Source organism: Paralichthys olivaceus, chromosome 24 (assembly GCF_024713975.1).
Source record: "Paralichthys olivaceus isolate ysfri-2021 chromosome 24, ASM2471397v2, whole genome shotgun sequence".
Taxonomy (NCBI): domain Eukaryota; kingdom Metazoa; phylum Chordata; class Actinopteri; order Pleuronectiformes; family Paralichthyidae; genus Paralichthys; species Paralichthys olivaceus.
Genome location: NC_091116.1, coordinates 7752245 through 7769060, shown reverse-complemented (window position 1 = coordinate 7769060; position 16816 = coordinate 7752245). Strand labels below are relative to the sequence as shown.

At 40.2% G+C, this 16816-nt stretch overlaps 1 protein-coding gene across 1 annotated transcript; it reads right to left on the bottom strand.

The window, feature by feature from the left end:
- Nucleotides 1-5116: 5116 nt before the first annotated feature.
- arhgap1 (Rho GTPase activating protein 1) lies at nucleotides 5117-15529 on the bottom strand. Its single transcript, XM_020102266.2, has 13 exons — nucleotides 15391-15529; nucleotides 10916-11152; nucleotides 10546-10644; nucleotides 10251-10338; nucleotides 9164-9295; nucleotides 8655-8741; nucleotides 7473-7571; nucleotides 7147-7254; nucleotides 6969-7045; nucleotides 6793-6870; nucleotides 6578-6706; nucleotides 5513-5616; nucleotides 5117-5427 (listed from the first exon to the last, which is right to left on the bottom strand). Exons 2-13 carry the CDS (start codon nucleotides 11037-11039, stop codon nucleotides 5260-5262), a joined length of 1293 nt encoding a protein of 430 aa, XP_019957825.1. The 5' UTR covers nucleotides 11040-11152; nucleotides 15391-15529; the 3' UTR covers nucleotides 5117-5259.
- Nucleotides 15530-16816: the final 1287 nt, after the last annotated feature.

Genomic DNA, 16816 nt, shown 5'->3' with positions numbered 1-16816 from the left:
TTGTTTGCACACATTGATATTACAGTATACTATCATTATATCATACATATATAAGACTAAAAATCCACAACATATCAAAAGTAAAGGATGAAAACAGATTTTACAGTTAAGAAAATAAAACCACAAAGTATCAATAAAATCAGCCTGGAAACCAAAATAATTTCTCCCGTGACAAATATTGTTCACTGTCACCATGACGACAATTACAGTACAAAGATCCATAGATTAGACAGGGCTGTAATGGATCAGCAGGAAAAACAGAAATAGAGAAATGAAACAGAAAATGTATGTGGTTGTATGAAATGAAAGATGGAATAAAAAAAGACAGATTTGACAATACATGTGGGAATCGCAAAAAATGAGTGAAAACTGCAAATATGAAATAATTAGATTAAAATGTGCTTGTAGAGGATTTATCCATATTTCTTTTGAGATGAATATGAGAATCCACAAATGATCGATACCGGTAACAAAAAAAGTTAATAATCAAATCTGACTTCATTTAAATAAAAATATTCTGTTATCTCTCATATTTTTTATGTGTCAGAATTGATTGATGAACATGAATGCTGCTTTAATCCTCTTCGGAAGTGATGGATTTCTTTAAGCCTGTGATTTTCCATTACAGCTGGCCTGTGTTCAACAAGCTGACAGGTTTGGACGGAAGCTCGACTTGTCTTCTTTAAGCGACTCCTGTTGCGAACGTGGTCTAACACCAGCGCTGTGTTGAACACACCTCGTGTTGTGTTAATCTATGGCAGAACGGGCACACTGGCACTTTGATGGCTAATCACACTATCACTTGGGGGATAACAGATAAGGCACGAGCATGCACACGCACACAATTGTCAAATAATAAAACTGTCCAAGTTGTCACAAGTTGTCTTGGGTTCACCTTATTGTGTTTTTTCAAATTATACAAATCACAAAAAAAAGAATGTTGTTTCTCTTTCTCATTCACTCACACCTTTATATGACAGAGCCCTAGTTTTATTTATTTTTTTACATTTAAACCAACATATTTTCAAATGTGCTGGGTCCATATGAATTACACACAAATACACACTTGCCCGCCCACACACACACACACACTTGCCCACACACACTTGCCCACACACTTGCCCACACACACACACACACACACACACACACACACACACACACACACACACACACACACACACACACACACACACACACACACTCACTCATATATACACTAATAGCCTGTCGATTGCCATCGCGGCATTGACATGACCGGGAGATGCAACAGGTAAACATTTGAGATTTTTTTTCTTCTTCTATTTCAGCTTCGGTCAAACTGTATCTTAGATTTTATGATGTTTTCAGTCACGTCCCATCATAACAATCGGAACGTTACGACACCAGTATTTACTCACTGCTAGGATTTTCACCACTGACGAAATAAAGGACAACGGATTCGACAGTGTTTGGCCCCTTTGAGTCTTCACACAAACTGCATGGCTGCAGGAATAAAGGGATCAGGGTCAAAAAGGGAAAATGGGTAACAGCTGTGACTTACAGCTAAAGTTTTATATATAACACACACACTTGACAACAAAGTACACTGAGCTGCTCAAACCTGAATAGTTGTTTGAATTTGACACAGAATGCAGAACTTTGGATGAGCTGACTTTGGAGACAGATGGCGGTAAATTGTCTTGAAATTAAGGCTTTGGAAACGGAATGACGAGAAAATATAAAGCTTGATGATGCACCTCAGACTACAACCAGGTATTCAGTGTGTCTCTCTTAGATAAAGTGCTTACAGGGAAGACTGGAGTCAAATTATTATTAGGGGTCTTTGCTAAGAGTCCGGCATCATCAACGAGAAGTCCCACTTACATTGAGAGGAGTTTGGATTTTACTGAGAGCAGCCATCATGGCTGAATCTTTTTCGGATGTGGACAACGTCGATGAAGCCTTTGACTTCAAAAGCCGTGCCAACTTGTCTGAGCCAGAATATACGGAAGGAGAGTTCCTCCAAATAGAAGCAGAATGAATGAAAAACAACTGCAAAACAACTATCTTGATTTGTTTCATTGCTGTTGATGAAAGTTATCTTATTATTGATTTTGTTTTACTGCCCAGCCCCAATCAGCCCAGAGGACCCTGCACCACGAAGAGAGAGCACACGCACACATACCATCATACATCAGCTGTGCACCATCAACCACACAACATAAGGCAAATACAGAGCAAAATACCTCACGACTCCTATCGGTGACTTCGCTCACGTCAAATATTTTACTCGGCTGTACGAAGAGACTGAAAGATCCAGAATGCACAGAGGCAATGCAGCACGACCAGAATAAATGACAACAAACTCACGCAACCACTGTCAGTTTTTTAAGTGCACAAGCCTCAAACAGGCAGCAGCTACTGAAGAGTACTAACGCTGAGCTGGGAAACACTGGTCGTGGGGCAGTTTAGTGTCATAGTTTAAAATGCTTTAGACTTCAATACCCAGAAATCCCTAGTTACATCTACAGGGAATTCTACATTAGTAGGAGAGTACAGAGGGGGAAGATCTACCCTTGTTGAGAGAGTTCAAAAGGATGAAATATTCTCTGTCTCAGATGTAAGAACTTTGTGTAACACCATTTTGTGATTGTTCATTTTTATCATTATCACATTAAAATCCTGAAAGCCCCACAGTGCACAGAGTCATCCCCAGCACCCTGTTGCGCTTCACTGACCTACATATACATCAGTGTACCTCACTTCCTCCTGCAAAACTGCCACAATTACAACCAATAATATAGAAATTCTTGAATACTTTTGACTGTAAAAAAAAAAAAAAATGGAGGCATTAACTGGAAGTAATAGAAATTAAAAGTTAAGAGCTGGTTCTTTCTGCCGCTTGAGGTAAAAGAGGTGCTGTACTTTCTGTGTTTGTGCTACTGAATGTTGAATTTCATTCTATGGAGTTGTGTCAGCTGTTTATACAGTACCATTCAAACAGCTCCTATGACGAGCTATGATGAAAGTTAAGTCAGTGTTATGTTGTAGCAGGGGGGAAAAGTCAAAGGTTATTGTCTTCTTATTAATACTAAAACAAATATAGGAAGGAAAGAGCTATGAAGAAGCAAACGTCAAATATTAGGATATAGTAGAGTTCAGCAAACTATGTCCACAAATCTGTGTTTGGGCTTTAACCCATGCTCAGATCTTGATCTGCTGTCATTACAGCGTTTCATAGATTGTCCACACACAACGTTTGGTACCAAGTTCACCGAGTTATAAGTTAACCTGAGACTTCATCTCTCCTCTCTTTACTCTGGGATCATAAAAGGTTAAATACCTGCATTCTCTCATTATCTGTAGTTATTATAGATTTATATATTACCAACCCTGCTCTCTGTGTCTCTCTGTGAAGCTGGAGGCCATTTTTTTGTTAGAAAGGAGCAGGAGGGAAGACTGACAGCACAACACAGCACAGCACGTAAACACAGAGACTGAAGATGTCTAAGTCCAGTCGCTATTAATCTCCCTACAGAGATAAAAGATGATGAGCCACACTGTGTTCAGGTCGGGCCTGAGAAACACACGAAAACAGGTACAAACACATGCATTAGTAGTTAGTAGTGGGGGTTCTGAATGGTTGGTTGGCTGTGATGAGGAGAAAATGTCTGAAACTATGGTCAGATCTTCAATTAAATTACAATTGTGAACTAGCACAATCGATTTTAACTGATAAAACATAAAGGTTGAATTATTTTGGGGAAAACTACAGATCTACCTACATGTGGTGTAAAAAGGGAACCACATACACACACATGAAAACATCGTCACTAAGGTGGAGCACAGTTGAGACAGAAATCATGATTTGGGGTTTTGCTGCCTCTGGGCCAGGACAGATTTTCCCTTTCCCATCAGCACTGAATATTTAAGACGACAGAGTATTATGGCCCCGTGGAAGAAAGAAAAATGAGGTTTAAGAATAAAGTCGCAATACTACTAGAATAAAGTCTATATTGAGAAGAAACTCAAGTCGTAAGTTAACAAGAATAAAGTCAGAATATCACTAGAATAAATATGTAATAGTATGAGAATAGAGTTATAATTGAGACGATACTTGTAGTATTACGACTTTTTTATTGTAAAATTATGACTTTACTTACCATGTTTTTTTCTGAAACATGGCCTTAATACTCCGCCAGTTTAACGAGTGTGTTCGACAAAGACGCAAGAGATTATAATTGTTTGTGTTGTTAGTTTAAAAACATGTTTGTCACTTTGGTGACTTAGACAGGTTCTGACTGAGAGAAACTTTTATTATGTTACAGCAATTTATAGCGTGCTGGCATTGTGATGCCATTTAATTTCACTTCCTTATGCAGTCTGACGTTGCGTTCATGTTAACTGACTTCTGCTGAGGGAATGTGTCACATGACGGTGAATTAATTTGTAGTTCACATGAGGTTTAGCACTGGTAACTATAAAGTTCATTCTACTCATCATCTGAGAAATTACTCATCAGGGTTATCTCAGTGCCTAATAATCAGATTTATCACTGAAAGCCTGAGTTATGAACTGGGGGAGTACTGTGGGTTCAAAGTGCAGGTTTACTAGGCAGGGGCTGATAAGAGACCTCAATAAACTGCATCAGGGAAACGTACAACATGGATGCCTTTTTCTAGAGATTGGAGGAAGTGATTAAAATCCACGACATCGTGGCCTCTGCTGCTTCACTCCTGTAAGACTTTAAGTAAGTGCAACACTAACATCACTGTGACAGTTGTCATCTCTGTCAGTCAAAGAGGCACAACCCTTTGCAACATATACAAATTATGGACTTAAGTAATAAAATGCTGTAACATTTGATCGTGCACCTCATGACGACTGCTACATGCGACGGGAAAAACACACGACCTGCCGTTTGGATTTTAAACCTCCACAGTAAAATCAATGTGGAAAGTCACCTTCTGATTGGCTGTTGAACTTTTGATTACAGAGGGCTACAGTCTAATATGTTCCATGTATGTACTACAGTCTAGTATGTTCGTGTATGTGAGGCTCATGGAAATGGTATCACAAGCTTGACATGACAGCTAATGGGAAGAATGGAAGATATTGCAGGATATTTTCAGTATTTTTATGGTATTTTCATTGAAAAGCAGATGAAGTGGTTTTGTGTAAGTGCTGCTGATGGGGGGGGGGGGTGTACCCTGATGAAGCTGCTGATCGGTCAGAGTAAATGCTGTATGAGAAGGCGGGTCACAGTGGTGTGTTGGTTTAAGTGAAGATCAGATGCTGTTGGTCCAGCAGGGTTCTGGTGAAGTTGTTGATCGGCCCGATGGCACTCAGTGACATGGCGTTGTCCCGCCCCCAGAGCAGGTTCGGACCGAACACAACTGCCAGATTACTGTTGGTCATTTTATTCACCTCACTGTTGGCTGACACCTAAACAACACACAAGCACATGTCGTTGGTAACAGACAGTCTGTTACACACTGGCCTGAGAGGCTCTGGAGAGTATGAGCTGTACCTGTGCTAGGAACGTGACAAGGTATCGCAGCGATGTGTAGTTTTCCTCAGGCAGTGACTCGACCAGCGTCTTCATAACCGTCACCTGGTTGTCACTGGATACAGCTGCACAACGCCAAGCACAAACACCATTATGACTTCGAGCTCATTTCACAACAGTCAGTGCTTTTACATGCGTCAGAAACCAGGTCACAGGGAGGAAAGAGGTTTTTATTCAATGTAGTTACCTGAATACTGGAAATCCACAAACACTCACCACAGGTCAGTAATCCCATTTCAATTTCTGACTGTTCAAAGCTACATGTGACTTTTACTGAGCAACAGCGCCCTCTGCAGTGACATGTGTTAATTAATTCTGTTGGGCTCCGTGTCCGTGTGATTTCGTGATTTCATATAGTGAAAGTATATCAATGTTTTGAGTGGAGCACTGACGGATTCTTTCCACTCGCTGAACTCAAACACAACTAAACGCTGGATAATACCCATGATCCTCTGCTTCTTGAACCAGAGGATCTGCTGCTCTAACAAAGACACTAAACTTCGTATTTTAAGTTTCCTGGCTGGATAGTGGAGACAAAAACTGGTTTTTAATTGATCTACAGTTCAGCATTACTCTTGAACTTGTTGGACCTGATTCTGACAATTGAAGCAGTGTACATCAGTCAGCTCCTCACTAGTCACAGGAAATAGTACCCATTCACCAAAGTAAGAGCAAGAACAGACGTTCAGGGTGATGGCTGAGAATGAAAGAGGAAACATTCTCCCTATTCCAAGTCACTGAACAATCAAACTCATTTTGAGATTTTGAGATTAAAAAATGTTGCATGGTGTGTCTTTAAATCACACAAATTGTGTCTTTGTGTGTGTCAGCGTTCATTTCCTTTTTATACTATGTACAACTTCCTCAATCTGTTCATTGAAGCACATTACATAGAAGTACATATATAGAATTCAAATTGGGCAAAAGCACTGAAATCATTTGTAACCTGGATTTTTTTTTGTAGCCTTAGAAGTGGAATTTTCCATCTAGAGAATAAGATTAAAAAAAGATCTTGTTTGAACGTACTGGCAAAGTTGACAATGTCGTTGTAGAGCTGGTAGGTCAGCAGAGGCTCGGGCAGCTCCCTCAGGAATGTTTTTAGAATCACGGCAGCCAAGTGGACGTCTTCAATCTCTCTGAAATTCACTGGCGCACCTACAAAACACGCAAACATGTCCAATAAGAAAAGAAACTGTCTTCGCCTAACCACAAAAAAAGATAAACAAGCCTGTTAGTCATACCTGAGTTGTATTTCAGCTGGACCTCCTTCACCAGAGTGACGTTGGCAGACCTTCTGAATATTCCCTCAATCTCCAAACCTGACAAACACAGAGGGTCAAAAACGTGGTTCTTACAGAGGGAACAATTCAGTTAAGTCAATTATATTTGTGTTTCTAGCACAACAAAAAAACATTACCTTGTTCTGAAAGGAATCCTATTGTGTCTCTCATCACCACAGGAACTGAATCACCGTCTGGACTATTCTCTCTGAGCCTGACACACACACACACACACACACACACATACACGCAGTGGTGAATGAAATCTGCCAGAGTAGAATCTAACAGTCAGACAAAACACATTCCATGACTTACAATGCAAGTGGCACCCCAAACACCTGGTTGGGGAGCGGAGGGCTGCGAGGAGGAGACATAGGAGGCTGGGCGGTAGGTTTCAGAGACGCTCTCAGCTTGTTGTCGTACCTGCCACAGAGACATTGTTAGATTATCAACTGCTTAGGATTTTAAAAAGGTAACTTGAGGTTGATAAAAGTAAACCAAGTTCTATGCTATTATGCGATTTCTGGATGGAAATGTATAATAACAAGACGTGGAAGAAATCTCACCGTCGTAATGTATTTAAACGTACAGTATGCAAATGAAAATATTCACTGTGTTTAATTTCATATTTCAGCACTCACTCTTTGACACGTGCTGGAATAAGCAGCTGCTCACACTTCACCACGTCCTCCAGCTCACTCAGATAGCTCACGTAGTTGATCTTCCTGCCAAACTTAAAACTACACAGGGAAATGACATGATGACATCGGTCCTAGCAACATTTAAAACCATATCTAGTCTTAAGAGTAGTGTTAATACAGTGAATACTAATGATATATGTATATCTTAAGGATGGATTGTTTCTGTAGTTTTCTACAGCTGCCACTAGATGGCACTAGAACCACCATGAATGAGCATGTTCCTAATTCAAAGTAAAGTGACACATTAATTTTTATCATTAAAAGCAGCAAATGCATCATCACGTTTTATGAGTTTAGTGCATTATTATTGGTTTTTAGAAGACATTTTTATTACTGCTGGGTGATCTGCCAAACAGGCAATTATTTGAACTATTTTTAATTATTAACATCATCGCTAAAGTAACATTTTTACGGTAAATAAAATTGGTTCTTGAGTGAATTCTCTGGAAACGCAGAGCAGCAAAGTGTATTCAGGATGTGTGTTCTGAAGTTTGGTTATTTTTATATACATCTTATTCACACTGTGCTCAAACAAGGCCTGGTATCTGTGGTATCTTTGCTTCAATCTCCCACAAGAAGAACTCTGTGAGAAGAAACAGCCGAACCTACTGTCTGAATTTGAAAAAAACGAGTGTTGCAGCGACTAATAAACCAGCAAAGTCTGTGTATGCTTGTTGAATGTCCACACCATTTGACCAGATACCGATCGTTATACAACAGCTGGTGTGGTGTAATGTTCTAAAAAACTCCCACAAGTTTCAAAACAATAGTCTGCACACAACTCAAGTTAGAGGATGAAATATTGAAGTCTACAGCCAGAAAGCTAAAGAAATATCGCTGCAATTTGGTAGTAGTAATTACAGTCTGATCCCAAACTAGTTTATAAACAAACAAAAAACCCAGGCCAGTCTCATCACGACTTATTTCAACCCAGCTGAACAATGTGTGATAAAAGATAAGGGATAAAAATGGTGCGGCCGAACAGAAGTGAAACTAATGGCTCATATGTCAAGAAAATCTTAAAGGTTAAAAATGCCACATACAATCAGCAAGTTATATCAAAATGAGCTGTTAACATCTGCTTTAAAACCATGTTGAGTAATTTTTAAAAAATAGAAGAACCTGATGAGGGGTTTGAAGAGGATCAGCAGAGTCTTGATGAACATGGTGGGATGGACAATGTACAGAGCCTTGATGTTCTTCTTATACCTGAAATGACAGACAGCAGATATTCTGATCAAAGCTACCGTACAGACAGAGGAGATCTGTGGAGCTATGTTTGTGTCACAGCAGTCTCATTTCAACTGAGCCATACTGTGAGTTCTCTCCCCTCCCATCGATGGTCAATAAACCAGCATCAAGGACTTGTTTAAACCTGCAAGCACAGCGACAAACGCAAAGCAGCAGGCCTGGGTGGAGAGTGTGTGGGCGACTCTACATGCTTTTTTGGTTCAAGTACAGTTCGTATATTCTCTTTCTGCAGCACCTCAAAGTTTATCATCAACATCTCTCCTGCGACACTCAAAGCCAATATCAGGGTCAGGAAACCTAAGTGTTGGATTGAGCCAAGAGTATATCTTCAGTGAGTTATGATGTGATGGTGCCATGTCAAGTGACGTTATTAAACTTACTTTCTGTCAAACTCCCTGTATGCATCTCGTAGCCAGCTGAGAGATGGTTTGTTTTCGCTGGTCAGCCCATGATGGAAATAGATCAGAGTGTAGTCACTTTCCACGTACTGATCCAGTGTTCCTTTAAGATACCTGCAAAAAATACAACCAATGTATTGTCACTCACGTGTGTAAATGTTTTTCACGTTTTAACCAAAACTCAGCTGTCAGGTCATTAAAAAACATCACTGTAGCACATTTGCTTCCTTTAATAGAATTGAAATACTTGAAAAAAATGTTCAATTTGAAGACTACAGAGAAACATTTCTCCTTACTGAGTCATATGAATGTGTCATGGTGAGCCAGCAGTCTGTGTAACCACAATATCACTGATGCAGCCAGTGACTTTTACTGCACATGAAAGTCTTTGTGGAAAAGGGTGGAGGGAGAACCCTTTGATGCCAGAGCTGTACACATAGATGAGGATGAATAAAAAAGTAAACAACTTGAAAACAGATGTTCCAATAAAGCTCCTGTAATGTTATTTAGTGCTTCTAGCAGGTTAATCGCCATATTTTCATCTTTTTTCCTCTATAGACCTGTTACACAGAGCAAGAGCGGGACTCATCAGGCCTTGTGCAAGAATCAGTCAAGCAGATTTGTTCCTGAGTTGTGCAGGCGAGTGACAACAGCTATATGGATGAATTGCTGCTCCTCTTGAGCCAGAGCAGTATCTCAACATCAGGGAGGACCCCCTGATGGTTCCCAGCTGCCCCAGCTCAAGACTGAAGCTGACTGGGTGGGTTTTGCAGTCAATTCTCCTCAGCTCTGAAACTCACGCCTGATGATCTGAGACTTGCAGAATCAGCTTTTTATCAATGTTATCATTTGTTTTATTTTGTTTCTTCTTCTTTATTTTGATCTAATATTTTAACTTTTGAAACTATCATTTCTTATTGGATATTTAATTCATTTGTACTTGCAGATAATGTATTACATATAGATTTAAATTTTATTTTACTGAATTATGAATAATTATGTAATTATGTAACCTACAGCACCAACTCAAGTGAACATCTGTAGCAGCTGAGGTCACATTAATGCTTACATCAGCAGCTTGTGATGGTCCAGCTGATGGTGTGGGGGCATCCTGCAGGCGTTGAACACTATCACCTTCCTGCCAAAGTTATCATCACCTACAGACACACAGAGACATATATTCAACTTCACTTGTATTTACTCTTTAAAGCTTTTCATACTTGTAATAAAAATGAGCAGCTAAAGTTTTAGCCTGAAGAAATATTGTTAAAAGACTAAGTAAATTGTTAATGTCATAGACAAGAATGAAGAGAGGAGTCAAACAATGGACAGAAAACCATCGCATGAGGTTTATGAGGACTGACCTGCCACTTCAATGATCTGATGGCGGGCGATGTCATAGAAGGGATGGTTCCAGGGCAGGTGGGGAGAGCCACTGTCAAAGCCCTGGGAGAGGTCTGTCGCTGAAACACACACACACACCAATACATATATATATATATATATATATATATGAATGTCAAACAGAACAGGCTTTTTCATTTTGTGTGCAAGTATAACTTATCTGCTTCACTGATATGTACCCATTGTATTTTGCTTTTTCTAAATCTACTGTATTTCTCTTAAAATTTAAAATAAAAGAAAAAATTGGTCAAGACCTAAACCTGAATGTTTCCATTGTCTCTATCAAGCTCTGTTTTATGATTACAAGTAATAAGGTCACAATGTTCTCACCTGACTTGCTGATAGTCGACTCATCAGCGGGCCACTGCTGGTTCTCTATCGTGGCCAGCTTCAGCTGTCCGAGCTGTGCCGTCGCAGGGTCATCTCCAAAATCCACCAGCAGCTCTGAAGACATCGCGCACACTGCAGAACGGCGCTACACGCACCCAGTCGCACACACGCTCAACGGTGATGTCTCAGACACACAAAGATGCACAAAGCAACTTCCAAACAGCAGCAGCCAGAGTCCTGCAAGAGACAGAGAGACCTCAGGTCAGCTGACAGCTGACAAAACTCAGCTACTGTGACAGGATTTCATTATCAATGAAAAAGCATCAGAGGGGCAATGCTGTATTCACCCAAATGAGAGAATGATAACTTTTATATTATGTCCCATTTCATAATTACATTGTTAATACCATATGATAATGAATGTTTGGTTGACCTCAGTGAGCTGTAAATTAAGTTGCTAATTGTCTTTGCTAAATGCGTTTTTGAACTGTGAGATGATTTTCATGACATCACATTACATCATGAGATATTAATATTTTACAGTTTAAGTATAAAGAGACTGGGGTCAGGAGAGAATTGAACATTAGAACTGTACTGAAACAAGATGATTTCACTCCTGAATTATTTTTTATAATTTACAGCATATGACAGTAAACTAACACTCGAATGGAGACGGTTCATATGATGAGATGTCCAACCGTGACAGAATTCATGTGTTTCTAGCTGTTGTGCATGACCACACTTAAATGTGAAATGAAAACCTGCCCATCTAAGATAGAGAGGAGAGCTAAGGTATCACTTAAATATGGAGATAACAGAACATATTTTCGGACACTGTCTGCTTGACACAATCATAGTGTCCTCCTCCGTCATTCACAAGCTAAACAACAGATATAGTTATGTAAGGAATGAAGAACAGAGAGAGCTGAGAAACTCGAAACCCACACAGCAGACTAGTCACTGTGGTACTCAGGCAATAAATACTCTCAGTGTAAAGTTGGTGCTGCTACACTAACCACACAACTACATCATAGCTTTTATTTCTAATAAAGAAATCTGTCCGGTTGATTTATGGGAAATATCTATATAATGATGCACAAAACATCTGGAATTGGATGATTGGATAAACTGCTGAAGATATCATTTTGCTTATTAAAACAATCAGGGTTCGCCAATCACCTCTATTTTTACCCTCATACAGATACAATATCAGCAAGAGGCAATTCAAATTCTTGTTTCTTCCAGTACTTCACTGTATACACTCTACTGGATACTGTGTATAGCTGGGATCACTGTGGTTTATATTCTAATAATGCCTCCAGCAGCTCCACTGACAAACAGTGAAACTCAGTAGCATCATGTATCTGCTTCAAGTTAATGACTGCATCTCTCTGCCTCCTCTCACACATTAACGCTCCCCGTTTATTCACACTAGCTCCTTTGGCCCAGCCCCCACTTATTTACCCAGTATTCTCTCTCTCACACACACAGGCTCTCTGTTCTCTCTCTGCTCTGTGATGTTATGCTGGATGACAGCATGTTGCTTTAAATAAATATTGCTACTAACCAACGGGCACAATCAGCCTATTCCAGCTGACCGACACACACACACGCGCACTCACACTCACACTCACACACTCACTTGACCTGTTCCTTAGTAATAAAGAAGCTGTCAGGGACAACAGTGTTTAGGATTTGTGGATGATGCGTTCCTGTTTTCTTGCACTGTATGTTCCTGAACCGTGCACACGCAGCAGGTCAGAAGGCCGAGGACGTGCCACCGGGCTGTGGGCTCATCTGTGGTTGTGCATTAGCTCAACACTTACTATTCATATCTGAAAAGAGAGGGACCACATTCCAGTTTCTACAGAGTCAGCACAGCACAAGTCTGGATGACTTGTTTTTTTCAGGGTCATGCTATTATGTCAATTCAGCAAAAATAGTGGCAAAACAATCAGATTTGAAAAGGTCACTTACAATTCATCCACTTCTCGTGATTTTCATCAGCGTATGGAGCCTGCTGAGGGCTCATCGTGTGATTATGTGACTGAACATTCTAACATGGTTATTACAGTTACCACCTTAGACTGCTGGCACTGTGGTGTCAATCCACTGACAAACTGATTATTAAGATTATTACTGATTTGTTAAACAAACAATCTCGGCTATGTTTTTTGCAAGCCATTTCCAGAGCTTTGTAAAAAAAAGTGCTCAGAATTAATCACCAGATAAAAGATGTGAGCAAACATTCAAGAGTGACCATGTGATGATCAGATGGACATTAAGTTGTCATCTCTCTGTCATACAACTATTTCCAAAGTCAGAAATGAACTTTGATGCTTATTGAGTGTTTTATTATGATTAAGTCATAAATTAATGGACTAATAGATTCAGCTGTAGCTCTCCATCCAGTAAGGGGCCCCACAGGTATAAGGAGAAGCTTGTGTGCCGGAACCCAGACACATACTGTTTGATCTAAGTCATGCAGATTTAAAACCACCCAACAAAGTCATGCGTAATAACTGATGAAACACATTCAGTCAGTGAGACAGTCATCCAGTGAGCTGTTGAGCCAGTCAGTCAGCATACTGACTGCAGTCAATAAAATAAAATAAAAAAGAATGAGCTGTTGGCCGGGTAGCTTCAAACCAACCATTCTCATATCTATGAGTTAAAATTCACATCCCAGCAGACAGAGAATCAGTCAATAAGCTCATCAGACAAACATTAAAACAGTGTGTTTGCTTCCTTGAGGATTTTCAGCGATGGAGCCATACAGCATCCGGTTCTTCCCCATCCACACCCAGCCACAACACCTGTCTGCAGGTGTCAACGTTGAAGGATCATGTGGCAAAATACACACACACAGCCATTGTGTGTGAGTTTACAGAGCAGCAGCATCACCCTGCCCCCTTCATTTCTCCTCTCTATCACAGCTCTGCAGAGCAGCAGAGGAAAGCAGCTTAGTCAAAGTTTCCTCCAGGGGGTTGAAAACTGGTTCCCATAAAAACTATACTGCTGATACCCCCCCTGCAATACTCAGTTCCTGCATAAAGATCAAAGTAAGCAATACAAGCAGGGAAGTTCTTACTGATCATTTCCACATTTGAAACACTGCACTCTCCCTCCAACTCGTCTTCATGACACTGCTGCTTCAGTAGGCACGAAGCAACTGGATGTGGCAGAGCGTGTTAACAAATCACAGCAAACATACTACAATACCGTGTTCAGTGTATACATTTAAATGCAGCAGCTTTTAGCACGCACACGCACACACACACACATTTAGTGATGGTCAATAGACTGTATTTATATAGTCCAGTCTTATCAAAGCACTTAACATTACAATCCATTCATGCACACATTCATACAGCGCTTCTATACACAGATTATGATCAGCTTTTTTTTTTAATCACACCATTCATACACTATCAGGGGCAATTTAGGTTTCAGGATCTTGTCATGGAAACTTGAACATGCAGACTGGAGGAGTTGAGGATTGAACCACCAACCTTCTGGTTAGTGGATGACCCTTTGCTTCTCAGTTTGTAGAAAAACGATTTCCTGGCTGAGAAACGTCAATATATTTCATATTTCATTTGAAACCGAGACATGAGGTTTATTTGGATTTCCAGATTGGTGTTGAACTGATTTTTCTTACTTCGCGTGTAATAAACACTGGGATGATGTGGGTTGTTCTGTATATGATGGGGGAGGCGTTCATTTTTTAAATCCCTTGTTAAACTAAGGTCCATTTAAAACCACCGTCAAGTAGAGACACAGTCAGGGACTGGTGGACTTTGCTCACGATCACCATCCAATCACAAGCCTGCTTCTCTGACCTTTACGGTCACCACTGCCTTCGAGGTATGAGATGTTTCTGGTCACAGTTCGTGTTTCTTCTGCGATCAGTGGAACAGTAAGCCGCTGTCTATGCATTGATCGTGACCTTATTTACTGTTCAGGCACATTAAACCCACATTATTAAACTGCACCCTCGGACATTCCGTTGACACAACACACGGGAGGGTTCATGTGTATCCGGGCCTTCTGAATATATCAGCTGTGTTGACAATGCAGCTACTGACGTGTGACCAGGTACAAGCAACAAGTGGGGAACAGGTAACTTTACTTTGCCCCAGAGTCAGCGACAGAAACCAGGTGAACTGGCACCTTAGAGAACGTTAACGTGCTAACTCCACTAGCTTAAAACACATTAGCAAGGCAGCAGGGTTCATTTAGAACAGTACTTGTGTGTGTGTGTGTGAAGCTCGCAGCTAACAGTGAAGCTAAGCTAAAGCACATCTCCGCAGCAGGACGCACCGATGTTATCGCAGAAAACGAGCCCCGTGATACACGACTGACAGCGGACAAACCCTAGAGCCGGGCCCGCTGCTTGTTTTTTTTCCAGACCGGACCAACTGAGCTTCCTCTACCAGCATCGAACTCACGGCACAGACACAACGTTTATTTACCGTGAAACCGTCGCTGCTCCGCGGTCAGTCTTCAGGCTTTGTGGCGTCTGTGGCGTCTGTGTGACTTCCGGCTGCGCCACTGACAATTTTTATTTAGTCTACGCCCACAACAAGCGACTGCGTCAGCACCTTTTCCGGTGCGCTGTTTTTTTCAAAATAAGCGCACGCACATCTGTTGATGACGAACGTGCTTGCGCGTGTCAAAATAAAAGCACGCAGAAGATTTGTAGCGCCCTCTCGTGGTTGTTTGAGAGGAATGAAGCGTCACAGATGAAATATTAATCCACCGATAAAAGGTCAAAATAAAAAAAAAGGGATTTAAAACACACACAATTAAAAATAACTAAAAACAACATGACAATATATTGGTAGATACGCAAATTTCAGTGTGTAAGATTTAGGTGAAAGGGAACGATTGGAAGAAATGTAATGTAAAATAATTGTCATGATGTTTTCACTAGTTTCACTTTCTTCTAAATTGTATGAATTGTAGTTTTCTTTCTGGGGAAAGGCCCTTTATATTTAGTGTCACCCTGTTTGTTCTTTTTCAAGTTCCAGGTTTAGAATGTGTTTGATGAAAGAGAATGTCACATTGGTCCATTCAGGGCATTTTTGCTGAATGTAACATCTACTCTGTAAGCAGAATTAAATAAATTATTTTTTTAAGAAAAAAAACTGTTTGTGTGTTAGTGGATAACTGTTTCTACTTTTTATCCACATGGTAAGATGACAGAATTAACCTAAAGATTACAGGCGGGTGAATTATTTATCTCTCAATCATTCAAATTTAATTGTTATTTGACTCATTTAGTCACAGGGTGAAAATAGTTATGGGAAGCTGGTCCGAGAGCCCAGATAACCCCAAGGTGTGGTCTCTATTCTTACTATAAACTTTATAAAGTTATGCATATGATGACAATATCACATATCTTTTTAATCAAATCACTGATGGATGCCTGTCATGTGAATTTTCCCTCCCTCACATCAGAGGATGTTATCTGACAGAACAGGCAGCAAATCTGATCATGTCCGACATCCTGATCCTCTTTCACTTCATCTCTTCATTTTATCCAGAAAAAGGTCTTAAAAGTCAGCAGTGAAATCTTAAAAGAACTTCTACACTAAAGTTTTCCTATTCAGTTGATTTTAGAAAGTGCACTGTTTTAAAAAGTTAAATCAACACTCAATATCACAGAAAACTGTTATTAAAGAACATGACAGTGTTGAAAAGTGTTTTAGTTTAACAGTGAACTGTCTCGTTCTCTTTTAAAGTTCTGTTTGACAGCTATAGTGGGTAAGAAGACAGACAAGGGGTAGATTATATTATCACTTACCGACCGCTGCTGTCAGTTTATCTGAGGACGTAGAAGACATGTCCAACTCGGTCCACAGACTAAAGACAGACAGCCCCGCCCCCACTGACTTT

What these genes read in the sequence shown, in the direction of transcription:
- arhgap1 (XM_020102266.2), bottom strand. Translation starts at nt 11,039, where the DNA reads ATGTCTTCAGAGCTGCTGGTGGATTTTGGAGATGACCCTGCGACGGCA. An exon ending in TCAGATCATTGAAGTGGCAG is followed by an intron (nt 10,339 to 10,545) that starts GTCAGTCCTCAT and finishes GTGTGTCTGTAG; the next exon opens with GTGATGATAACTTTGGCAGG. An exon ending in TACAGGGAGTTTGACAGAAA is followed by an intron (nt 8,742 to 9,163) that starts GTAAGTTTAATA and finishes CTGTCATTTCAG; the next exon opens with GTATAAGAAGAACATCAAGG.